Below are 27,518 nucleotides of genomic sequence, written 5' to 3'. Positions count from 1 at the left end.
ACCCAGATGCAAAAAAAATATCCTAATGTTCATCTGCCAGGTGCCCCCCCGTACACGCACAGCACGTCTCTGTAAATGCATCACCATGGACACCATCGCACAACAACGGCGCCACGGGCCAATACACGCAATGAACTTGGACGCATTGATTGACACAAGCTGATTGATCATTTGGAAAAATTAATTCAATTACACACCGTTCTAAATTAGAGCAAATGGGAAAATGTGTTTAGCAAAGAGCAATTACTACACGGCTCTAATGACAGTTCAGACATGTGTTCAGTTACTCGGGGGAATACAACTCATCAACCTGGATGATGAGTTGAAATATCCCGAGAGAGTAGGTGAAAAACTCAGGTGAGAGAAAGATGTATAGATATTGGCACTACAATGTGGCTAGGTTTGCAGTCCCAACATTTAAAACATAAATAGTTTTTGTCAGCCACTTTTTGGTGGAAACCGTTTCCCGTGTTTGAACTTAATTAAGTTGCAGAGCGTGTCAGGGTTTTTCGGTCTGAAGGTGTAGGTGTCCCTTTTGAACCTAACATCTTTCATGCCTTTCTCTCTATTAATATTCAAGCAGAGTGGCTGCACAGGCCTTTGGCAGCTCCACTCTAAGACTATCTCATTGTTTTTTCTGAAGCCTTTCCAATATACAGTTGGCTGTGTGCTTTGGATCATTTTTCTGCTCAGAACATTAATCACCTCCGCAGTCGCAGGTCTTCAGAACTGAACATTCGTCATAAGAATTAATGTGGGCTCGGCTTTGATGCGATCGCTCCGCTGAACAGCTCGGTGGCCCAAACCGACCGACTGTTTTCTGTTTTGGCAGTGTGTCTGTCACAGCTTGGACCTTTTGTGTCTTTTAAAGGGGTCTTGATCCTCACCACTTGGTCCCTCTTCTTAAGAAGGCTCTGGGTAATCTTCTATGTTTTTGCAAGTCTTTCCCAAAAATCTGTACCTCCGTCTGTCTCTGAAGACGAGACATCTTTGGTATGTCATGTTAACATATTGACACACATCTATCATAAGAGATTATATCAGTTCAAGAGACAAACATTTTAAGGAGTTACAGAGGCTGCCCAGTGTTCTAGTTTTGCTAGAAAGAGGTTGAATGCTTCCGAACTCTGGTACAGTAAATACGAATACAACTTTGTGAATACAAATTTCCTTTTTGGCTGAATTTAGTTTTCAACAGCACCATGTAGAAGATCATCAATAAATACATGAATAAACTAGGACTGTGCCAAATGTTGATTTTTTTTAAAATTCCAAGCTTTGTTTGTGGTAACGTAAAAACGTGAAAGGCCCTCTCTAATGCCAGTGTTTGGTTTGTCTGTTCTGGGTTACTCCTACAAACTGTTCCTTTAAATAGATCATTTTGTAAGAACACATCAGTTTCGTCAACATAAGAACATCTAGTCTGAGCTCTGGGGGGCTCGCTGTGTGTGTGTATGTGTGTTTGAGAGAGTTACAGATAGGTGGAAGGTGGACTATTGCAGGCATAGTTTTTAATAACTTCTTCTGAGCGCTGCTTTGTCACCCGCCCATCTGAACCCATGATGTTTTCTCCTAACTAAAAAGGTTTAGTAGTGGTAAAGTCTAAAAATACAAAGAGTAAGAATAGTCCACAAATAGTATAATAGACTATTAATAATATATCTTTATTTGTAACTGGGCATATATATATATTATACTGCAACAGGAAGATAGCTGGGACATTTTGAATGTTTACATTTACAACTGTGAAATGGTCTACAGACCATTAAAGAAAATTCAAGTATTATGAACGAAGCTTCGAACTGCTTGGTTACAGCCTTAAAATAAACCCAAATCTAACGATGCTTGAATGCTGACTTTTTCTGTTTTTATTAATTTGACCTTTTCCTTCTTTAGTTCACTTCGACACTCTTTCTTTGCAGCCTCACAATCGAAATGCCATTGTCATGGAAACACAAATACCTTTTTTTACCACCACCATCTGACTCTCATACTGTATACTTATACTACAGCAAGGTCATGTTTTATCATGTGATGTTATGGCATTACCACACACGTGAGTCATACAGCAGAGGTATAAGCAAAGCCATAAAGGCAAGTTCTGTATCTATTTTCATATGTGGTGTCAACATTACTGACCATTCAAATAGGAAATTATTCTTGTACTTTTATTTATGTATTCCTTCATTTAGTTGTCTTCTCTAGTTTCTGCCTCTTTAATTAGGGCGGGATGTTCCTGTGCTTTTGGTGACTTAAACATAGGTTGTTGTTTCTTTTGTCTCAGTTAATGCTATGCAACATAAAGCAGTATTTGTATGTAAGCTTTGTATGTAAGATCAACTATTCATTCTGCAATTACAGAAAAAAAAACAAAGAAAAGAAACAAGTAAAAACCATTACTCTTTGACATGTCTAAAAAGCTTTGTATGTCTGAACAAGACATCTGGGGATAAAAGATAAAAGCGTAAGTGAAAAAGAAATGGTGCATGTGGAAAAATCTCTTTCATTTTATAACCATACAGAAGAAAAATGTGCACACACATTGGCCACGTGCCTCCAGTGTGTGGGCGGATCTTTTGTCATTAGTGCAGGGGTCCTTGAGTTTGTGAATATGTAATACATATTACATAGTTTGATCCTGTGAGTTTTTCTTTGTGCTGAATAGCACAGGACATCAACCTAATGCTAATGGTGACCATGAGCTAGTTGGTAATCTTGGCATTGTTCAACCTTTGAAGCACCAAAGTCAAGTTAGTTTTAGTCAGAAGGTACCAGTGTGGGAACGGCCAGGGTGCTAAGGTATGAAGGGCACAGACTGTTGGCAGATAATGGACATGCTGACTGTCACATCTGTTTTGTGAGGAAAATGCTAGCCTTTTTTTTTCTTTGAAAGTGATTGAACCAAGTTTTCTTCCCTGACTGCATATGCCCTGTTCCTCCAAGAACTCAATTGTTATGAGCTGGATGTTGAGCTGTGCCTGCTGTTTGGTTTGTCTGTGTCTGACATTTAGACTTGGCATGATTTCACCTTCCTTGTTACAAAAATTGAGACACATTGTCTCACACGCAACCACACCCCTGCCGCCGGGCGGCTGTCGAACCGCCCAAATTGCATTTCCCAGTCTTTCAGGGGGTAATAACTTAGTTGGTGCCACATACTCCAACTTAGCTTACTCGTATGTTATTGTGCTGGGAGCGTTTCTTCTGCTTGTGATGTTTTGGACAAGGACTGTCCTATTAACATGAGCTCTCCGCCTTGATGTCTACAACTAAAAGAGAAAAGTTGTTTTTCTGCTGTCACATTCAGAAAAAAAACAACAGGATCTTTATTCAAGCGGCGGAGCAAAACATTTAAAAAAAATGAATCATAAGGTAAAAAGTTCCTTTTGTGGTCATAACAAGTTGTGGCAGTTTAGAAAGTGGCTTTAGTGGGAAGAACACACATACGCACGAGAAAAGCTTAGATGAAGTAAAATGGATTGGAACATAAAATCGTTTCAGTGACGCTTGAGGAGGAGGACATAAATACATAAACAGAGACACTCTTTCTCAGCACTGTTGTCTTCCCAGTTCTATCAGCACAAGGAAAAGTGTTTGTTCGGATCACAATAGATAGTTTAGCCCAGAGGGAAAGTGAAAGACATGCCCTTTTTTTTAAATGAATTGTTATTTATTAAGGTAACTTTTAAAATTACCTGCAAGACGTGCATTTATTTTTTGCCTGTACCTGTTTGTTGGTTTGTTAACACAGATGCTGTGTGTGCAGCATTGGAATGAAACCAAGCCTGCACTTCCTGGCCAGTGCAAACACAGGTGCACTGAGTTATTGCCATTACTGGCAGAGGAGCACATACTGATTCAACATTCATAAGCCCTTTTATTTAATTTAAGTTTGCTACATTATTAAGGAATCCTTCTCCGTGTTCTAAATTCTAAAATCTAAATTCATTTTCAAGATGAGTGAGACAGAATCTGTGCTCATTTAGGTTAATGGCTGATTCTATTCAATACCGTCATTCACAGCTGCTTGTAATTTATCAATTCATTCATCCATTCATACATACCCATTGTGGCTACTTTGATTAAATCTAGTGAACAAGCACGTGCTCTTTCAAAATAAGTACACAATGGTCTGCCCACCAACCCATTACTCTACTGGAACAGATGACAAGTTTACCAGGAAACCTTAGGAAGTGTAGTAAAGACACAGTCTTATGTTTAGTAAAAAAACTAAACACAACAAAAAAAACCTGGAAGGCCATCTCACCTGCAGTATGGTTAGACTTTGTTTCCATAATTTCTCTACATGATAATAACAATTAAATAATGTAAAGTACCAAACACATTTTGTTTTGCAAAGTGGCTGCATGGATAACATTTTATTTAAAAATCACTTGTGTGCATTATTTATCACTAGAAACACAGCTGTCTCTTAAAATGACATTTATCTTTATAACGGTCATTATCTGCCCCTAACAGAATATCTAGCCTGCTTTGCATTCATATCTATGGTGCGCTATTTATAAATATTGATATATTTGCATCTTGGAACTGTGCACTTCTTGGACAAGAACATTAATTAACTTCCTCTTAGAATCTGGCCTGGACTCTCCTCGTGGTCGATTAGAAAACTGTCACTGTGCCATGCTGGGGAGTCTTAAAGGCGATTTGAGGAGTGGTTTTGATTGATTGGCCACTGCTGGAGTTCCTCCCAGCTCCACCTAAAGTATTCCTCCTATTAACAATATACTGTAGTATATTCATTCTGTTCCAACCCCTTCTCTAGATTAGTCTGTGCTGGTCTGCTCCAGTGTCGTTCTCGCTTCTCTGGTAAACATTTCTAACATTGCGCTCCTTAAACTGGCAGCTTTAATTGCATGTGTATTTCGTAGTGTGTGTATTTGTAGGTGCCGCTTGCGCTCGTGTGCACTAGACATTTTGTCCTGCCAAATGACAAATCTATCTCTTTTAGTCTTTGTGTCCCTGCCCTCCCTCCAACGCAACTACACACATGCATGCAGTGAAATAAATAACATGCACCCGACAAACATGCCAAGACACTCCAACAGCACAGAGGTAGAACCGTGTCGCCTCACAAACCCCTGTCTGTCTGAGCGAATGCCAGCTTGCCCAAATTGGATCACAGTGTCTTCGATGGGACTAGGTGTAGAAGTATCAAAGAGATTGAAGGGCTGACAGCCAGCAGAATTAAAACATTAAACCTTAGCATCTGCCCGGTTTCGGCACAGAGCGGAGCAGAAGAGAGGAGCGAGTGGGAGGGAGATTATAGAGGAGAGATTTTAGGCAGGGGGACAGACAGGTGGCAGAGAGGAAACAGCCAACAGTTACAGCGTTAGATAGAGAAAAGGGATGAAAACAGTGTGGAAAGAAGGAAGGAGGCTTAGAGTAGAAGAACAGAGGAGAAGATAGAAGATAGAAAAACGTGAACAATGGTCAGATGGGTCAGGACGTTGGGTAGCTAAGTGTGGGTCTAAGTGTGTACTCTGGGATACAATATCCTTCACTAGATCACACACACACACACACACTGAAAAAGATAAAACTAAAAAAGGTGGACTATAAACTTAAATTTGTATCTTTCCATGAAAATATCTAGTTTGAAGTTAATCTGCATTGTTCAAAACACAAGAAATTGTTACAAAATGTACGTAATCCCAGCCAATCCTCTTAGCTACACCCAGACAACAATCAATGATCTTCTTCCAATATAATGACGAAGTGAGAGGAGCCATGGGATGTATGCCATGAGTAACGCTATGAGTTTTGTGGATTGTGTTGGACCACATCAGCCATGGCAACAAAGGCCTAGGTCAGTGGATAAAATGTACATGGGCCCAGGTCAAACCTGAATCAGAAACACTATTCGGGGGAGGGGGGGGGGGGGGGCACATAATATTATGATTATATATGATAAAGCATATCAAGCAGGACGTTTTTTATCAGTACCCACACACAAACAGCATGGACTTCCACACACCCCACATTTGCTATGTTAAATATGACAAACTTGATAATCTCAAGTGAATGGTGCTGGAGGCAAGAACAAAAGGATAAACCATCCAACTGAATATCGTGTATAATATGCATGACGTGTACTAAGCTATTGTTTTTATATTTCAAGCTACAAAACAGGCTAAAATATTATAGTGCTGCTGCCTAAAATACACAACAGTACAAGGCCATGGCATTATGTTAATGTATTTGGCCTTTCATTTTCAAAAAAAAAAAATCTCTTCAATAATTCAAATAGTTTATGTCATGCATTTTACATTTACTTTTTCTTAAGTGAACAAACATGAAGTGAACTTCCAAAATTGTAAATTGTATTTATATCCCAGTTAATCTGAATGACATTACCCTGCCTTTATGCTTTTTTTCTCCCACAAAGGATGATATGATGATATCTGGCTGTCCTCTCTTGTGTTTCTTCCACTTGTGCTATTTCCAGCAGTTTATGCAATGCGCCAATAGATATCTAGATATGCTTGTCTAAGAGAGAAAACGTTCCGGGCAAAACACCTTACTGCCCATTCTTTTGGACGATACACATACTTACTAGAATTACTATGCACTCTGAACAATGGTGGCCACAATTATCCCAAGGGAGGCGATCCCTGTTACATTAGAGACCTACTGTGACCCTTTTCGCTGGGAATGAATGGAGCTGAGTGAATGTAAACCAGCGTGTTGAAAAATGTGAGGTCATTCCATTCCCAGAGGCAATAAGCAGGACAAACTAATTGCTATTTAACTGTCAGCCCCAGTGAAGCACCTGTTCATTCGCCAATATTCTCCGGCATGACATTCGCATTGTATATTGGGATTCAAACGCTGTTGTTCTTTGCCACATGGTCCATTTGGGTTTTCGTTTTGACTGATTATGTAGATCTGGTCCTCCGCCAATGTTTGATGTTTAAGATTCAAGATATGTTCATGCCCTTAGGGCACAGCAATGCTGACGGAAATGTGTTGCTACACAGCAACAGATAGTGGAGGGGCACGCAAGCGTTGATCATTCCGTTATCGACTAAGTAAACTCCGTCTATCCACTGATGGGGTTTTTTTGTGTGCGTGTGCATGGACAGTGTGATTATTTTCTAATCATGTTATATGTGTCCATGTCTCTCTGGGTATGTATACTTGTAAAAGAGCAGTATATATCTCTCTGATCTTTATTTAATGTATGCATAGTAGTGACTTAAGTGGAGTGTACAATCTGCTTGCACAAGATATTGCCGTGACAAATTAGGATGTCTCCTTAAAAGCACAGTCGGTACAGTGTTCCCCCGCTAACACTCCACCCCACATATGACACAAGCTCACAGACATTACAGATTTACAGACACAGACTCAATCACATGCATGCATACATGTGTGAGAAGCAAGATACATTTGCATCAGTTAAACTAACAGGCCATCGTAGGTGAAACAACAATAGACAAACAGAAGCTCAGCTGGATGAACTACTCTGTAATTTGTCCTTGCATGTTTTATTTGTAATCCCTTCTCAGCCACACCCTCTGTAGGAACAGTCATGAGAATGTTCTCGGGCTCTAGTTTTGTACATTACCACAGGATGATTGTGTTTTCTTCATCTTGGCGCTGTTCATTTTGATAGCTTAGACTGTGGCATGTTTCCTTTATGCTTCTGATTGCCGTGTTGTGGTTCATTGTGAGAGAATGCCTTGGACACCTGTCAAATATGATGTGCAGTGTGCCTTCGATGAGCTTACTGAGCATATATCAAACAACAATATTTTGTATTTTTCATCTTTGATCGTGTAAGGTGGACAGAGAGGACATTCAAATGGAAATGGTCATTTTTACAGACTCTAATTATGCCAATAATTAAGAACCAAGAAATGAAGATAAAAATCATCATTTATTAGTTGAAATGTGCTTCAAAGCAAAGGTGTGGTTTTGAATTTTCACATTTTCATCTTCTTTGGATGATTTGTCTTAATTATTCCAGAATTTTGCTTTTAATTGCTCTGTCAAATTTTTAATAAAGTTGTACATAATGGAAATGGCAATAACCACCCAATAGTGACCTATTTGTTTAGAAATCCAAAGAGGATGAAAATGATTTATATACAACTATTAATAACCACAATATTAGGCAATGGCTATGTGATTGGTTTTGTTAATTGTGTTGTGATTAATTAATTAAGATCAAATATTTAATTATCTTCCCATATTGTCCGAGGCAATTGTTTGTTTGTTTCTTTTCCGAACAGCAATTCCCTCAGCACTTCTTTAAAAAAGCCACTAGAAAAAGTTTTAGAGTACATAGACAATATATAAACTTTCACCAAAATCTGACTTAATTCCAAAATCAGTTCTACTAGAGGGATGTTCCAGCAAGACAACATTTCCAATCAAAGTTTGAGCCTCAAAGTCAATTAATTTCCGGCGGGGGGGGGTCACATAAACAACCACTCAACAATGTGCCGCTCATTAAAGCAATCAGTGTTTTGGTAAACACGTCAAATTGAAATTATTGTATTTAGAAATAAAGCGCCAATAAAATAATTTGTTTTTCTCTGTCGAGATACAGGATGGTGGATGTGGACTCTTTTTTTCATTCAATTTTTAAAGAGTCTTTGCTGTAATTATGAGATGCAATTCCAATATTTGTCACTAATTGGCATGTGAGTGTGTTTGCTTATCTGTGTATGAGCGACCATTTGTGTTTGTAGCAGTCTGTCTCTCTGTGGTAGTCCGTCTGCTGTCCCACCTCCCCCCGGCTGTTCGCGCCACTCAGCTGCACAGCGCTAAAAGCTGTTATTGTTGCCATTGTGTTGAAGCATCTCCTATTGTTGTTCCTAGTTACTGTTATCTAAGGAACAAGTATAAGTCAGATATAACCTGAACCTGTGAAAACATTGTTGTTATTGAAAGGGCTAGTAGTTACGGTTCAACAGCAGTTAGTTACTTAACTATTATTCAATGTCTGTTTCCATTGCGGACACATTTGCCCACTGCTTGCTGACAATTCGTCTCCACTGTTAGTGGTCACTAAATGTGTGTAAGTGCTATCAACCACTTCTCGAGAATATTGGGTTTTAATGGATGCCTTTTGAGGTAAACACTAAACCAGAAAGAGACCGTGTTTGTGATCAAGCCAGCAAAGTCAGAATATTGATTTTACTATATTTACTATAAAAATAGTGTTATTATCATTTTTTTGCTCAACACAAGTGATTTCACACAATAAGGAACAACCAGAGGCGAGGCTAAAGATGGTGAAGGCACTCACTGTCACCCAATGTATCACTCACTTGAGCACTGATAATTGCACACAGCTGAATGAATGTAGACATCGCTGCTGGTTCTGGATGTCGAAAAGTCTCCAAGGTAACACAAAACAGATAACGAACAACAGTCTTCTATTGAATTGGGTATTATATTTGGCACACTCAACTTCTTCTTTTTCTCAGTTTCTGTCCCCGTCTCTCTGTGTCTCTCCCACACAAGCACACTCGCTCAACGCAATTAACATTTCCCCCAAACTATATACAGCCACTAACAAGCACATAGATATATACACAGGTACATTTGGGAACACTAATGCATAATCCACTAATTGTTTGGCATGCTTTAGACACCCACCCACATACAGTTCCCCTTTTGTTACAGCAGGCTGAAATAAATATGCACTATGCCTTTTAGATACATGCTTTTTGCTCTGTAACATAAACACATTAGCAGACCATGTTTATTTAAAGACATCTCCATCAAAATTACCTTAATCTCAAACCATTCAAATTGACATCTATTGGACACGGCACTGATGTAGTCGTGTTCCTGCTGTATTCCCGCAGCAACAATGCACCTTGTGCTGGCACACAAGCACACACACAATAGTGAAACACCCTTACACCACTCATTAAACTCTGAAGCACAGGGTCAGTGTTTTTTTTTTATTGTAAAAATGAATGACATGTGCCGTTGAACAATTCAGTACTATTTCAGCAGACAGACAGAGGAGAAGAAAACAGACTACTGTAGGCTAAAGCCCTTTACAGGCTCCAAGCCGTTCAACAAGCAGAAAGCTATCGCACTGATCATAACAGATTTACATTACCATCATTAACGCCAAAGCTGACAGCTACTTTATTGAAAGTGGGTATTTATCAAAAAGCAACCCCAAAAAAAAACACAAAGCGTGTCTGTTTGTTAATGTTTTCGTGCTGCGTGATTGGCTATAAACACTTGCTCATTCAATTATGGATTAACAGACTGACAGCAGAGGGGCTTCACTGAGTACTTTGTACAGATTCGGCTGTCGCTTTTCAACTTGAAACACATCAGTCCCCTGCTCCTCTCCTCTCTGGGTCTTCACAGGGGGCTTGCCATCTGTCATATGGCGCGCACAGCGCCGTATACGAACAGAGAGACACACAAACACGGCCAAATAAAAGAAAGAAAGCAAGCATAAACATTCACGCGACAGAACTGCGCAATCACACACTCACATGCACTTGTTTTTTTGTTCTTTTTCTCCCTCTGAGCTCATTCATTCTTGTCACAGCAACATAAAAGTTATCAAGGCCACTGTCTGGGGAGAGAGAGAGAGAAATAGAGAGGGAGAGAGATACAGAGAAAGTGGTAGGCTGTGGAGCAACTCTTGTATATTTTTCTCAATTTAGTTTTCTGGGACAGTGGTTGTGTGTACAGTATATCTGTGTAGTGTGTGTGTGTGTGTGTGTGTGTGTGTGTGTGTGTATGCATGCTGTGTACCAGTCTCTCTGTGTTTATAGTTTGTATTAACTTCAACTGTAGTTTAGAAAGACATCGTGGTGCACTGAAGAAGACCTGTGAACAGTCTTCCTTTTCATCAGGGCGTCACAGTGAAAAAGTCACACGGTAACACACGCCTTTCATCGTTTATTGAAACACAGCTATATGGACACACAAATTCGTAGCAGTCGTCCATTTCTGCTCATGATTTTAGCGGCCAGGCGAGTCGCAGTGCTGCCTGTCTGCCAGAGTGGGGACGATTCAGTTCAATTCAATATGCTTTTTTTGGCATGAACGCCGCATCGACAGTCTTGCAAGAGCGTCCAAATAGAATTGGAATGCATCAGAGAAAACATGAATCTCTTTATCTCTCTCTTCTGTATCTGTCATTACTGAGATACTGTCGCTTTTTAATCTCTTTTTTTTTCCTCCCCGCTGTCTTCTTCACTGTCTCTGCTCTGCTCTTTTTCTCTGTCTCTTTGTATCTCGATGTGTGTGCATCTCTCCCTCTGTCTAACCTTATATGTGTCAAGCTGCATTAATCTCTCTCTTTCTTTTTTTCCCCTCACACCACACCTCCACTGTCAGTTTTCTTTCCTTGTCCTCCCCTCTCTCCCTCCATCTGGCACTTCTGTAAAATAAAAGGTGTTCGTAGCCTTTGGCTAAGCACAAGCACTTCAAAGCCCTTTCTTCTTCCCTCTTTTCAGCATGGGCAGGTTGAGTAATGTTATGACCTGAAATAACCTTTCCACCGCTTGGTCCTCGCCTCTGTCTGATCTCTCATAGATGCCAATTGGGGATGCTTGTATCTCAAGTGCCAATGAGAACATTTTGTACGTACAGTTTGAGTATACAATATGTGGCTCCATGTGGACTCAAACTGTGCCTTTGGTACCAAGAAGGTTTGAGAGGGAAGCCCAAAGATTATACCACTAATATCATAAACTAAAGGTCATCATTAATTAACATTGGGAAAACAGACTAAATGTTACTTAGACTAGGCTGATTGAGCTGATTGTATTCACTCCTTCATCATCAGATCATTAAATCTGGTTTTAGTAGGTAAAAGACTGCATGTTGTTGTACTTTACCACACAGTTAAAGTTGGCAGTAATCAATATATGTTTTGTAGGTAGCCGGGTCAACACTGTTGACTGTCCTGCTGACATAATGGATTTTAGATTAGCAACTATTAATTAGCAATTGATCTGTTATCACAATGTATTGATTGTGCATAATATGGCAGTTTACATACTCTCTGTGAATCCATCAAATTAGCCGTCTGTGTTTGCCAGCTGATAATGGTGACTTTCACTTACTGCTACACACACACTTATGTTCAGATGTTCATTTGGACATTGTTGGTATATGAGGCTCCAGAGTTGCAATAAGTACCCCGATCCTCCTGTGCTTTCTCCCACACACACGCACATGTGCACACTAACGCACACTTGTACACAGTTTAAACTGTCAGGTGGAATATCCACAGTCACACACTTCTTTAAAGTTGCATGAGCTCTGAGTTTGTTGCACGTTGAAGGCTACCATGTTCCCGAAGCTGATGGTATGTTACCTTCCCACTCCACTATTGGGTCATGATTTGCTACACAATAGTGTTCGAAATGATCCCATTTAAAAGAAAAAAGAGCCACTTCAAAATCCAAGCCCAAAACTGTGCATCGATATTTAATGGCAAAGAAAAAACCTTGCTCTTGCTGGAGGTGTAAAAAACAACAACACCTTATCAGATGTATTCTATGATGGAACTAAGACTAGGAGACTAGGAGGTTAATGCAGCTGATATGTTGAAAGGCTACATTTACATAAGCATTTATGCATTTAGCCGATGTGGTCAGGTACAGTCTCTCAGTTAAAGCAATATTATATTAAGATTACATTTGTAGGACAGGAAAGGTCAGGGTTATTCTGCCCTTTTCATATACACAAAAAGCAATCATGTAAGAGTGTAATCCTGGGAAATGACAGAATAGGAGAAAGACTTTTGTATAAGACTGAGTAGAGGACAGCGTTCATTTATTAATTGGACAAGGGTGTTGCTGCAAGATACTCCTGAAAACAGTTTTCACCTTGTTGGGGAAGATGGAGACTACTATTTGAATGAGTTTAGAAGGTCATTGCACCAATAGAATGCTATAAGATGAAATAGTTGCTACTGCGCTGAGTGCTAACCAGCCCGGCATCAGGAAAAGAGAGCAAATGTGTTTGTAGTTACAGAACACAAGACTGGCTGGCATGTGTTGCTGGAGAGTTGCCTGGAGGAAAGGGGCAACAGATTCATTCACAGTCTTGTGAGCCAGCTCCAGGATTTGGAATTTGATACAAGCAGCCATTGGCAGCTGGATGCATCAGCACTGTGAGTGTGTGTGTCTGTGTGCATCATATCCCAACTAACTCACCTCATTGCTTATGAGTTCAGGTTCCTTCTTTTTTAATTAAAAACGACAGCATATAAGAACCTACTGCTGCAACTTGTGCCGAGGGTACTAATACCCGATGAGCGTGTTTGTTTGTCTTTACATATGCAAGTACATAAATTCAAGCATTTGTCATTTCAGTAATATATGTATGATTTTGAGGAGTAAGAGAAAAAAATGTAAAACATTTCCCAAATAAGCTTGGAGCAAAAGATATTTGGCACTATGCGTCCGAAGCAATCATGAGAACTTATCGGTGAATTCTGTGTAGAGCAAACAAAATATCCAATAGCTGGTGTCTCAGTTTCCTATATGGGCATGAATCCTATCGTGTGAGCTCCTCCTCACGCTTCTCAATGCAAAGAATTTTTCTGCTGAAATCATTCAATTAATTCATTTTGGTTTAATCACTCTAACCTTCCATTACAAGCATATCAACTGCTCCCTATTGTTTCTCCCTCTGTTCCTCTGTCAGTGACCGAGCAGCCACTTTCTTTCTCATCGAAGTTACTCTGATAGAGTCGTGTATAATTACGGAGTTCCCCGTAGTCTCTCCATAATTCATCCATCTCTCATTCCTTCCCTCCTTTCATTGCCTTCACCCTCTCCCCGTCCTGCCCGCTGATTTGCATATGTCTGCGTCCGTCTCCACAGGCTCTTACCCTTCCTTCATTTTCTTGGTCTTTACTGAGATATGTCGATTAACAAATCTCTCTGTTCCTCTCTCCAGTCTCTAATTCTCCGTTCTTCTGAAATGCACATCCCTAACTTACTCTCTATAGACCAACAAAAAGTCCCTTTTCTTTTCGTATTCCTCTTATTCCTCACCATTTCTAACTCGATCCATCCATTTCCTCCCCGTCTCCTCCAAATTTCGGTACACAGCTGCAGCTAATGAAGTTGTTCCATCACTCAACATGGTGCTGTCTCCCCGCTATAGCACTGGGGAATGTCTTTTACTGGTAAATGGTGTAAACACTTCTGAATGTTATGTTTAGTATTGGTTATATTAAACTCACCAGTCCTGGGTGTTGGTACAACTTGCATGTGGAATACCACACACACACACACACACACACACACACACACACACACACACACACAGCCACGCTCTCAAACATCAGCACATGTTGGTTCCCATTATTAATAATACAGTTCTTCATCGGGTCAATCAGTTAGAAGTAAACACACATGCCGCAGTCCATCACATCAGGCCAATTACTGCACTGTTTACACAGTGACATATTGTGGTGATTGAGGTGCGACACCCCCAAACGTTTTGTCAAAATCTCATCATGATGTGTGATGGTGAGATGAATAGCTCACTGATTATCCGCAGTCCCATCCCAAATTTTGTGACGGAGGGCAATCAGTCAGCCAGTCTGTGTAGGAAGTGCCAACAGCTGAGGAGCATTTTACTCATCACATTCAATTATATACAAAATAACCATCAGCCTACAACCACAGTATCGCTCTCAAATAATAGTCTGACGATGATGTTCGCGCAGAGGCATGAAAACTCATGGGCAAACAGAAATACATGCACCCCACATGCACACACACACACACACACACACACACACACACACACACACCTGAGTGCAATCGACTATTGAGACACCAAGTGGGAAAATATGACATCTGTTGTGTACACAGGCAGTGAAAACAGAGACACACTAAGCCATTAGCAGCGAACAACAACCAACCCATTTTCTTGATATGATTAAAGCATTGACAAATGGGTCATTACCCTGGCTGACAAAGAGAATATGAAAAAGATAGCGAGAGAAAAAGAGAGAGAAACCGGGGGTTGGCAACAGTCAATCTGTATAAACACGCAGAATAACATGCTGCGCGTGAGTGTTTGCATCTCCTTTTGGAAAACGGCTTACAGTGGTCCACATTAGAATCTGTTCCAAGGCCAGAAATGCCACTAAAGCTTGAGAAGGGAAAATTAAAAAGAAGTGCAGGTGTAGTGTGTTGGGAGGAGAGAAGAAGAATGAGCTGTCCGGGTGAAGAAATAGCAGCAAAGGCACGACGGCTGTGAAGAAATGAGCTATGAATTTTCCGAGGGGACACGCTCATCTCCTCTACTTTACAGCGGATAGACCTCGGACACAAAGATTTATGCAGCATCGGGTCTTTTTGAGGGTTGAGGAGTTGAGGGTGAATGGAGTGGGGGGCAGAATAGCTGAAGGATGCGGGAAAAGAAGAAATGAGAAAGAGGATAAACTGTTGCACCGTGAGCCGGAGAGATGCAAAGCCTTTCACACTGATCCTTTAGTTTGCTTCACCACCTTCTTTGTTGTGCGATACATATCTGTGTCCCATCATTGCACAGCTGCTGCTAACATGAGCCAGTGGTAATTTAGAATGGCAAGGAGGATAGCATGAAAAGCGAGAGAAAACTGCTGACAACCTGGAGAATGTGGACGGTGTGTGCGTGTACGATATGCATCAACACTAGGAGAAAAAGAGGCCCATTTGATACTAAAGATGGGCAGGGAGCAGGAGAGAAAAAACACATACAATTCCATGAAAGCTATAGCTTCTCTTCCAGTCCATGGAGAACAGGAGGAGGTAGTCTATGCTCAGATGTTTTTTCTTATTTCCTCTGCAGATCACTTCTGTGAAGGAGAAAACTGTAAACGAAAGTAAAGAAAGAAAAAAAACGGCTTTCTTTTTGACTGAAATGATTTAAGATTTGGTGTGAAAAGGCCTTAAATGTGGAACAGATACTTTAGGTATGGAGGGAACCAAAGAGAAGCGAAAGAGATAAGACAAATTGATGCAAAGGAAGAGAGGTTGTTGCCATTCAAACATTGTCCCGAGCTTTTTGCTCAAAATAATTGTGCATTACAGGTTTTCTTCACAGTTCATCAAAGAGATTTATGTTGATATTTGAGTGTCAGCAGCTGATGCTCTACTTACGTCTTGGCTCTTTATGTATCTGCTGTGAAATGCACATGATGTGTAGGTAACTGTTGTGGATTACTGCTTCTGGATGTAATGGTTTTAAAGCATAAGACAAGGGAAGGAGGGTGTGGGTGGGTGGGTGGATGATGAAAGGAGATGTGCAGAATATTAAGAGAGAGTGAAGTAGACACTAGAGGTAAAAGTTCACATGGTGGAGTTTAATTGGATTTGACAAACAATCGAGCTGATGAAGATATGGATGGAGGCCACAATGATCTAATGTACATGCACCAATCTCAGATAATGGAGTGAAGGATTTAGTTGAGTCTGGATTGGTGGCAAAAGGTGAAGGAGGGAGTGATCAGCTCGTGGCAGTGTCAAGTGCAGGCATTTATCTGCCGTGCTCAACAACACTGGGAGCTAAACACCAGGGATTGAATTATACTGTTGACTCGTGTTGAATACAGGGAGGGAATGGAGGAGTGGAGGAATACAAAAGATGGATGAGAAAGAATGATGATGGGTAAAAAGAAAGGGTTATTTAAGGAAAAGGGGGAAGAGAGAAAGGCAAGTAGAGAGAATGGCATAGTGAACATTTACAAGAAAGAGGGGAAAAAGAGAGAGATGGGGATTAACAAAAGGGAGAAAGGGGCATTCATCTGGCGAGTGTGATAACAGGGGTGCAATAAGTAGATAAATAGAGTGGTTAAGGGTACTGAATTGAGGGGCAGTTGACGGGAATGAGCAGAGGAGGTACAGACAGTTATAGAGAAGACCAAAAAAAAAATAGACTGGATGAAAGAGAGGATGTATACATCTCCAGGGCACAAAGACTGGTGCTAGCTAGGAATAGATGATGTTAAATGTGACAAGATGAAGGGACCAAAGGGGGTCCATTAAAATTTAATGGGAACAGGGTGGATGGTGGGGAGGCGCACTGGGGGCAGGAATAAGAACAGATTGTGTTTGCGAGAAATCATCGGTCTGGTATTTTCGGCAACAGGAAGTGCCAGGAGTCAGAGAACTTAGAGTGATAAATTTCAAGAGAAACAAAGTCGAAAAGGGCATGTTATCTTTTGCACATTCTACCTCCCTGACCACATTAATTCAAGTGCTAATCCCCTCAAGGAGTGTATATCAGCGAAGCAACGGTCCACACAGACACACACACGGAGGCGTGTACAAAGCAGAGCATATTTTCAGCCCGCCAGCGGTGTGAGTAAGCATCCCTCTCTGCCACTCAGTGCTTAGCATTGTGTATGGCACAATGCATGGCAGCAGTTTGGAGCTGTGGATCTGGAACAATACATGAAACAATACACAGACACAAGTAGGTCACCCACACACACACACACACACAGTTCTAGACATGGAGATACACTCTTGGCTATGACAGTGCTGTGGTCGCTGGCTAGCACTTCCTCTCTGTCTCTGTCAGTGGATTTCTGATGAAACCAAACACTTGATTATGATTATGTACTCCTCTTACAGCCAGCAGACACTCAATGTCATTTCATTCAGCTTATTGCTTTACATAATGGGTTACTTCTCTCATAAATTGAGCTGTCCTTGTTCCTGTCGGCTAAGCTTGCAAAAAAAAGCCAGTTCATACAAATAGTCTTTTGTTAGCATTGCTATTGGATGACAATATAAACCATAAGAACCGTAAATGTGGACAATGTTGGAAAACAACAAACAGACAATATTGGACTAACAGGATTGATGGATCAATGTCTTCTGTCAGGTATTTAATTGATGACACAAGCAGCATACATTTCTAATCTGCTTTTTACATCTTCAAGTCTCTCAATGTCATTTTGATAACATTGAATGTATAACAAATTAAATCCATATTCTTTTTATCAAAATGGTGTATGCCATATTGACGATACCACCCACCATTAGCTTAAACTGCAGTCATTTCCTAATTGTGGATTGTTGGATAGGTTGGATTTCCATTCAGAGTTTTGGAGATTTTAGAGACTCACCAAAGCCCGCTTGTCATTTAACTTATCTGTTTTAAAGTTTCAGTGTTGGAAACTTACAGTTCACAGTTATGATGCTTTTAATGTTCAGTTCATCCCAAAATCCCATACAGATGTTTGCTCTTAACTGTAGAGCTATTTATCAATTTTGGTGTGAGCTGGCATTTTGGAGATATTGGCCGTAGAGATGTCCGCCTTCTAATTAATGGGACTATATGGCACTCAGCTTGTGGTGCTCAAAGTGTTAAAATAATTTGGTTAAAAAACCCAAGTAAAAATAAGATTTTTTGATTTTAGGGGGGAATTAATAATCCATTCAGATATAACTTGTTTTTTCCTGCATTGTCTTATAAAATCATATGAATTTTACTAAATTGAACTTGCAATTTACAGTATTCAATGCCCTTTATAGCAGATAGTGCTTTTGGTGGTCATGCTTTTTACCCCTCATTTAGCATAAAATCCACCCACACAGGTGACATAATGAGGCAGGCAGCTGCCATAGCTACTGTTGTCATGTGATTGGTACTTCTGGCACATTGCACAAAGGGTAGCTATGTTGCTCTACCAGTGTTAATATATGTTTTTTGCATGTCTATGTCATTTGCACCTGATTCTATTGTCATTTTTGCTTCGGATAACCAATTCACCCCAGTGATTGTAAAGGGATATTAAATTAGGGCTTTTATATAATTCAGTCCACTCCAATCCATATTTATTCATAAAAGACAATTAAAAACAACATCAGTTGCTATACAATCAAAATATAGCAAAAACCATGAAAACTCCACAGTAAAAGAACAAATACCGAAAAAGTTAAACCTTAATAACAACACTGCAAAAACACAAAGACCGATTCAATAGACATGAGGGCAATAATGTCGAAAGGCAACTTTCACAGTGAATTGTTTCCCTCTATTTAAAACTGTTGCCAAAGTCTCTTGTAGTGTCTAACTTACTCAAGAAATGTTTTACAGCTACAGGCATACGGACACTCTTGTATTGATTTTCTTCAGGTATTGATTTCCCTGCATCCTACAGTACCTCTTTCTCTTTCCTCCCCTTTCCGTCCTCAGTCACTGGGCCACAGAAACTGGAGGATTGGTATCAGTGTGATGAAGTGTGTGTGTGTGTGAGTGTGCGGGTGGGAGGAGAGCTGCTTGGAGAGTCACAGATAGAGAGAAGAATCGGTCACACCTGGGTGCTGGTGAAGTGCTTGCAGTCTATTTCTTCTGACAGACCTACAAGCTGGAGAGAGGGCTCAATAACATGCTCTGTTGCAGACAACACATGTACAATGTGCGCTGAGCATGCATCACAAGTGTCGGTAAACATAGACAAGACCGGGACGAGGTAGCGGTTATATACTTAGACGTCGTTGAGTTCCCCATACGGGTTTCCGACCAATCAAGAATTTCATTAACAAAAAAACAACAACACAGAAGTCATCTACAAAGATGAAGAGGCAAGAGAGGTAAATATGTAAATAATAGATGACACCTATAGTGATCCCTGTGGCTGACCGTCTGAGCACTGGGATGTGTAGGGCTATATGTGTGTTTGTACGACTGACATGTACATCCCTCAAATAAACACCTCTGCATGGCTGCTTGACAGGTCTTACCTGTTTTAGCCCAATTGACCCCGAATGATGTATCATGAGTCAGGATACGGCTTATGCACAGCAGAGGTTCACATGTGTGAGTGGGCTTGTGTGTGGGCTGGAGATGACGATGATGGTGGTGGTGGTGGTGTGTGAGTGTTGTTTAGTAGGCGGTTACGGTTTAGGTGAAAAACTCCAAATGTTTGCACTCCTACACACCAAATGTGTTTTTGCGCTCCAACTGCAGTCACTGTAAACGGTGGTTGTTCTTAAAAGTGTTTAAAAAAAGGTTTAAGGAACTTTGGACTCATACTCACTCGGGCAGGACTTACTTTCAAAATATATCATACAGACCTTTCATACCGATAGCAAAGTGTGTTCCTCTTAGGCCAAACTCTCCTTTAACTGTTGCACACTTCAGAGTGATGTAACATTGGGCTGGGTTAACGCAACGGGCCCTTTAAGTCGTTAGCAAAGAGCATTAATGAGCCTAGTGCTTAGAAGCTCCCTGCAGACTTAAGAATGTCTGATGTTGAGGGGATGAGGGCACTAATTCTCCAAAGTGCCCAAATAAGTAGAGGATTAGCAAAGCCTTCCATTAGCCAAAAGCCTTGATGATGCTAAGCTAATGCGCTACAACTAGACTAGAGCAAGACGGATGAAGCGTTAGTTAGCACGACTGCTATAATAGGGATGTGGAATAAAGTAGATCAAGTAGCTTATGATACATGACTGGCTTATTCGGCTCAAGTATTCAGAGAAATGCAGACGTGCATGTGCAGACTCAAAATGCATTCATACTTTAATGTACGCACATAAGTAGGTGCACCTCCCCACACACCCACAGACGTACCTTTGCTCAAACATGAAGGTAGATCTGTAGATAGAAGATGAATCCTGGGCTCATTGGTTTGAAGAAGAATGACCATGACTAAGCAGTATGCTGAGACTTAGGGAAGTTTAATCATATATTGTTACACTTTAATTAATTCCTCAAAATGTGGACTTGCACAATGGGCAGAGAGATTGAAACTGCTTTAGCTTCCACTCATTAATCATCGACATAAATGGTTGCCTGAAATAACCCTTTAGCTATTCCTAAAGAGGGGAATTGTTCCAAACAATGTATTGCCAATTAATTACAGAATTGACTTGATTGACAACTGTAACCAACTAACCTTATAAACTGTACCTTTTTGAGTGGACCAGCTCCAGCATGACTTTAATCTTGTGTGTTAGGCTTTTTTTGTCCACATGTGCTCGGTGTTCAAGACAATGAATGTATCTTGAACAGATGAATGAATATAGTCTAAGGGTGACTTGTACATCCTAAAAGTCACCAATCATAATTGAATCAGTAATACTTGAACTATGTTATTGAACAACATGCAATTACAGGAAGCAGACACCACATAGTGCCTCATTAATACGCAGACAAACACACACGTCACGATTTGACCATTCATCCTCACAAACCACTTTGAAATCCAACTCATTAGGTTGTTTTCGTACAAACCAGTTGACACAGTAGACGTTGTCATATTGTATAGCTCTTATGTTCTCTCTCTCTCTCACACACACATGCACACATACGATGTTTTATTCTGCTTTTCTCAGCATTATGAATCTGTCTCCTCAAGCTTTTCTTTGTTGTTAACTTTCTTTCTTTTCTCTAGCTTAGTTTTTGCAGTGTCGACAGAGTGGTCTGTGTGGCATTATACTGTTCAAGCTGACTGTGTGTGGTTTAGATTGTGCTTTCTTGCCATTTTACCATTTGAGTGTGTGTGTATATCTGTGTCTTTGTCTTCACTGTACTGGACACAGAGCTCCAAACAAATAGGGGGCAGCATTTCACCTCTACTACTGAGTCTATACGATCTCAATTTACTCTCATCAGTTACATAAAAAAGCCAACTATTAGTTAACAGCAGGGCAAGAATTTGCAAAATTAGACTTGTGCCGCAGCTCCGGCTGTGTAGCAACTTGAATTCAGGCAGTGCAAACCCCATCACCAGAGTGGTTTTCTCGTTTATACCACTATGGATTTAATCCAATAAACAAACTATCAAATGTACACGGACACTTTACATTCAACTGCAAGCCCTTGGGGCACATCTACTTCTTTATCCTCTCATTGTGGACTGAGGGGATGACAGGACAGGACAGATCTAGCTGGGTAGAATGTTAATTTCAGTACATGTCTCTGCAACACAATGTAGACATCTTGTCATAATGCCATTGTCAACACTGTAACATTCTGTTGATCGTGTTAGTTCATCTTTTGGAATGTTTTAAACTTAAATTCTGGCCAGATGTCACACATTGCCCTCTTAAACTTTTTTACCCACTTGTTTTTGTTTTACCCACTGACTCTCTGTCAAGTTTTAAGTCAGCTAGAAGTGAAATAAACACCTAAGATTTGTGCTTAGCATTCAGTGAATGGCGCCGTGAGTAGCAGCATGGGAGCAGAAGTGATGGATGAAACAAGATGGACGAGGGACAGAGAAAATGGGCAAGAACTAAGAGCAACATGTGATTGTCCATGTGGGTGAAAGTAATGGAAGAGCAGATTGTGGGAGGCAAAGAAGTGTGCAAAAAAAATAGAGTGATGAAGAGGCCATGAATGGAAAGATAGCTGGAGTGGGAGCAGGAAAGAGGATAGGTGGTTGTTTGTGTTGCCTTGAGGGACAACAAAAGATGTGGGAGAGAACGGCTGGTGAATAAAGATGCTGGAATGGAAAAGGTGCTGGAGAGGGATGTTAGGCAGGAGGTGGAAGAGGAAGGCAGATGACTCCAAATTGAGGACAGTGTACAACATTCAGTTGCGCTCTGAGGCAACTAAAATACAAATCACTGCAAGACTGCAGCTTTGAAATGATTGGGGCTGAAAGGTAAGCACTCAGAGGGGCTGTTTTGGACAAGAGGGGAGATAACGGGAGTGGGTTGAGAGGGTAGGAGGTAGAGGTGTTTTTGACAGCACAAGCGGTGTAGGAAGGATGAAAAGTGGAAGTGAGGAAAAAGGAGGTGAATTAAGCATAGAAAGTGTATACAGAGCCGAGGAGCATTTAGACAGTGGAGCACAAACAACTGGGGGGGATTGTGGAAAGTCTCTCTGCCAAGAAGGGCATCTTTAACAACATGGTTTTATAATACAACTATGAATACACTTGTTATAAAAGCATACTTTAATAGTGTTCTGTAATGTACTGCTTCATACCGTGTTATTGCTCATGAAGCAGCCAGGAGGTCAATCAATAATATGGACACATGCTTCACTCCAGGCCAAAGACTTTGATTCAATAGCTAGAATAGTGCTTGGCAAAAAAAAGCAAAGCATGCTCTGCACCAAGTGTTTCGGTGATGCAGTCATGCTACAGTATAGCAATTCACATCATGCTTTGAAACGAGAGTGCTTTCAGGCTCTGGAAAGCTTGCCTGTATTTATAGACAATAGAGTAGTGTAGAAAAAATATGTTCCTACTGTGCTGCCATGTACTGTACCTTTACCATATGTATATTTCGTAATTTTCTGTCTGTTTCTTTAGTCTTCAAAATGACAATCCAATGCACGTAAAAACAAGCAGGAAAAACACGCTGACAACTGCCCCATCTCTTTAGTTGGTGCTGCAGTGTGGTGACCTGTAGAATAATAATTATTTGCCTTAGTGCACCCTTACCATGAATAATTGCTGTGATCAAAACTGTGACTTGGTACTGCCCACAGCCGTAACAGATATTCTTTTACCACTGCTGTGTCTTCATCGAAGCATAATTCCCTGTTTATGCTTTGCAAAATAACATGTTCCTCTTTTGTTTTCCCTCCTCCTCTCTCTGCTGCCTCCCTCCCCTCCATCCAGCCTGTGAGCTGATGAACCGTGGTATCCTGGCTCTGGTCAGTTCAATTGGCTGCATGTCTGCGGGCAGCCTCCAGACTCTGGCCAATGCCATGCACATCCCCCACCTCCTCATCCAGCGCTCCCCGGCGGGAACACCTCGCTCCACCTGCCCACCAACCAGTCGCATCCCTGGAGCAGATGACTACACCCTATCGGTCCGCCCACCCGTCTATCTCAATGAGGTCATCATGCAAGTGGTGTCTGAGTACAGCTGGCAGAAGTTCATCCTCTTCTATGATTCTGATTTTGGTAAGGAAATAAGGAAATATCTCTATCTGTCTGTCTGCCTGTCTGTGTGTGTGTGTGTGTGTGTGTGTGTGTGTGTGGATGTGTGTGATTAGGATTGTAATTTGGAACACTTATATTGGAAGCAATACAATACATTAGTTTATAAATTAATACATTCAACTATGTAAGGTATCTTAACCACACCAAATCACATGACTAGTGTCAAAAAATGAGATGGCCTATTTGATTATGTGGAATAACATACTGAATGAAATCAATGTTAAAAATTGATATACAGATAACAAGAGTCGACTAGCTGCCTTTCTATGACGTAGAGTGCGGTGAAGAGTCCTAGAGCACACATACTATCAAGCCAGAGTGCACTAACTGTAGCCTGGGCCGCAATATACAGTCAGAATGATGGAACTGCACAGCCAAAGTGCGTTTTGGCTTGGTTATTAGGTCAGTTTTGTTAGTGAAGATTTAAAGAGCTGAAAATTTGCAAAAATTATACATTTCTGTGGCATATTTTTTTTCATATAATAGAACAGATGTCAGAAAGTCAGATAGAGGTTATAACTCAATTTTGATCAAATGTGAAATGACTGTGCTTTGCATTTGTAGGGCAATAGCAGGTCTATGAAACTGCTCGAATTTATCTAACGTAACAGTATCAATGGTTTCTCATTATGGTAGGACATTAGAGAGCTAATGGATGTATGGTTAAGTCAGAAACACTGCTTTCTCTCTTTTTTTCTCTCCTTTCTCTCCTTTCTCTCTCTCTCTCTCTCTCTCTCTGTCTTTCTGTCAAACAAACAGACACGGACATGCATATGCATATGACATATGTATCTTTATGCATCTTTATGCTGGTGACACATCCGTCTGCCTGCGTATGCATGCTGTCTCATTTCACCCTGCTTCTCCATCTCTTTCCGTCTGTCCGCCCTCTCTCTTTCCAGTCCATTAGTTCTATCATTAGACTAGAAGCATCATATGTCCCTTTTATAAAGTACAACTTTGTTTGTGCAGTGTCTGAGCTTCTTTTAACAGAAATATCACGTTGCTGTTTTCTGTGGACATAGGTGTATTCATAATGTGTAGGTGTGCATGTGGTCTGTTTTACATATTGTGTCCTTTATATGGTCCAACCTTCTTGATTGCTTGGCGAGGAGCCTCTCTTGTGAGCTAGGATCCTGAACTTAATCAGACTCACACAAAGCACGTACCCTGTCAGTTTACGCCATCACACTGCCTCATTCTACGTGTAAAGTTAATTCAAATCTGAGTCATAAAGGGATGCACACTGCCGGTGCACCGCTCCCAAGGGGTTGAAACTTAAAAGCATCTTGCATTTTGGATCACACCCCGATGAGTGATGTCTGAGCAGGTATTTTGCAAGCTGATGGAAAACACTAGCTGTGACATCACTCATCGGTGGGTGGACAGAAATCTAACAGGCCTAAGCCTATAGACATCAGTGTAATAATTTCTTGCCCGAGGTGATTCAGTGTTGATTTAATCCATATAGCGGGGCTTCATCTCACTCATTGTAGTCAATTAACACCGTTAATGTGTTGTTTGCATTGATCTCCAATGGGATATCTCTGCAGCGGTATTGTTTTTGCAATACGCTCTGCAGGCTCCAGCTCAATCTTCTGAGGCTTTAAAGCATTGTATTGGTGTATTTAATATGCACTCTAGCTGGTGAGCTCTACCAAGCAGTTTATATTGGATGAATATTGAATAGTGGCTGATGTGGCCCTTCTGGAAGTGCTAGTAGCACACTGCAGATGTCAGTGTAGTAAATGAGATGGTTACATAAACCCTAATATACCGTACTCTTGGCATTCAATCAGTAAATTAATGGTAGGTCGAAGAATACAATAACACAGTTACTAAGTACTATAGTGCTGCTCTGTGTGTATGTTACACTGTTGGCATAGCGCCTGGAACTTTTGCATATTAAGTACTTTGACAGAACAATTGTCAATCTGACCCATGATGAATGGTGTGGTGAGAGCCCAAGTGCTGCACGGGCAACAATGTAGTGTCATATGTCCAACAAATGTATGAAGAAATCGTAGAGAGACAATAAGAACATATTTGCATGAGAATTTTAAGCAGTATCTTGTCCATCGCTGCCTTTCCTCATATATTGAAATCTGAATCAACTGATCTGGTTTCTGGCTTTTTTTCTTCTGCACCAAAGGTCTCCATGAATTCAACTTATTTAGAGTTAACAACAGATATATGCATGCCTGTTGGGAAAAGGCTTTAGCTGTGACATTAACGTAACCCTGATCAAGACTGAAGGAACAGCGTTTTTTCACCAAGCTAGACAACCTTTAATCGACTCTAAAATGTGTCCCCAAATGGGGTATAGTTAAAAAAAATATCTACACAACAGACCCCATACACACACACACGCACACATGTTTGCACCCCACTTAAATCCCCCCTTCCCCTCTGTGCTCTGTGACCACTGATTCAGCACATGGATCCTTTGGGTTTTGGCAGTGATGTTCTCTCAGCCACAGAAGGCCCTTTAAAGATATCACCATTGTTCCCTAATGGCCTCACCCCCTGTTGAAGGAGAGAGGGGAGAGAGAAAGAGCGCAAAAGACAAGAGAGAGAGAGAGAGAGAGAGAGAGAGAGAGAGAGAGAGACAGAGATGGCCTTTTAAGATGATAGCAATGTTCCCAAAAGGCCTCGTCTCTGTACAAGGAGAGTTATTTAGAGAACAGACAGCCGAGTGTGTCCTCTCAAATGAAGCTTCGGTGCAACTATTTTGAACTCTAGTGGTGCGTTCCGGACACTGAGAACACAAGTTTTCTCTCTAGTATCTTTCTTTCCCTCCTGCCACAGTTTATCTCTCTCCCTCCATATTCCTTTCTGTCATTCTTCTTTTCTGATTTCTGCTCCGTTTTCTCTTTCACTTCTTTTCAGTCTGTCCTCGGGTGTCTTGTATTCACACTGACATTTTTAAAATGAGAGTGACAAGTTACTGTTACCTGCTGAGTGACCTTGCCCATAATGTCTTGGCCAGGTCTCCCTTGAAAAAGAGATTTTTAATCTCAATGGGACTCACCTGGTTAAATAAAGGTTTAAATAAAAAAATAAATAAATCCAGTCAAAACCAAAGCAACACAGGCCTTGTTGAGCAAATGTGGGAAGTGCCACTTAGTGTTAACAACACTGTTGACATTAAGGTGATTTGTTTGGTTTTGCTTTTAGCCAATGACGAGAGGGGCCTGAGGCACAATAGTAAAAGGTTATACCGAACTGAAGTGCCATTTTAAAAGTGGAACGCTTGTTAGGTTGCCAGCTTTTTTTAATGAGAGAACAATAAAAGTGCTGATATTTTGGACAAGTATACTTTGTTTGATAAAAAGTAATGTGAGTGAAATGATGAAAGACCTCAAAGGTTCTCTATATGAATATTAATATAGCAGCAACACACTATTGTAAAAATATATCAGAGTGATGGCGTCCTGATTAGATAATGAAGTCACTCTTCCTCTTTGTGTTATAATGCGAGCTTATCTGTGCTTTGTTTACATAGCCGGCTCAGTTGTGCCCCACTGGCTGGCTGATAGCCGCTGCTCTGCACTGTGCCCATTCGGCGGTTAAAGCTGATAATGCTGTTCAGACGGTTGCAGTTTTGCAGAAGCGTAGTGTCCCCCCCCCC

At 40.8% G+C, this 27,518-nt stretch overlaps 1 protein-coding gene across 3 annotated transcripts in view; it reads left to right on the top strand.

Annotated features, from left to right (window-relative positions):
- The window catches only part of grid2 (glutamate receptor, ionotropic, delta 2), a 438,522-nt gene that overhangs the window by 233,556 nt on the left and 177,448 nt on the right, over window positions 1-27,518 (top strand). For all 3 annotated transcript variants that reach the window (XR_004213070.1, XM_031856266.1, XM_031856267.1), the window contains exon 3: window positions 23,561-23,848. Coding sequence is in view for 2 of the 3 variants with exons in the window: in XM_031856266.1 (XP_031712126.1) it covers window positions 23,561-23,848 (288 nt within the window). In the remaining variant the exon portion in view is untranslated. The remainder of the gene's footprint in view (window positions 1-23,560; window positions 23,849-27,518) is intronic.

Source organism: Anarrhichthys ocellatus, unplaced genomic scaffold (assembly GCF_004355925.1).
Source record: "Anarrhichthys ocellatus isolate YVR2014 unplaced genomic scaffold, GSC_Weel_1.0 scaffold17, whole genome shotgun sequence".
Taxonomy (NCBI): Eukaryota; Metazoa; Chordata; class Actinopteri; order Perciformes; family Anarhichadidae; genus Anarrhichthys; species Anarrhichthys ocellatus.
The sequence above is the reverse complement of the archived record's forward strand: the minus strand, read 5'-3'. Positions and strand labels throughout refer to the sequence as shown.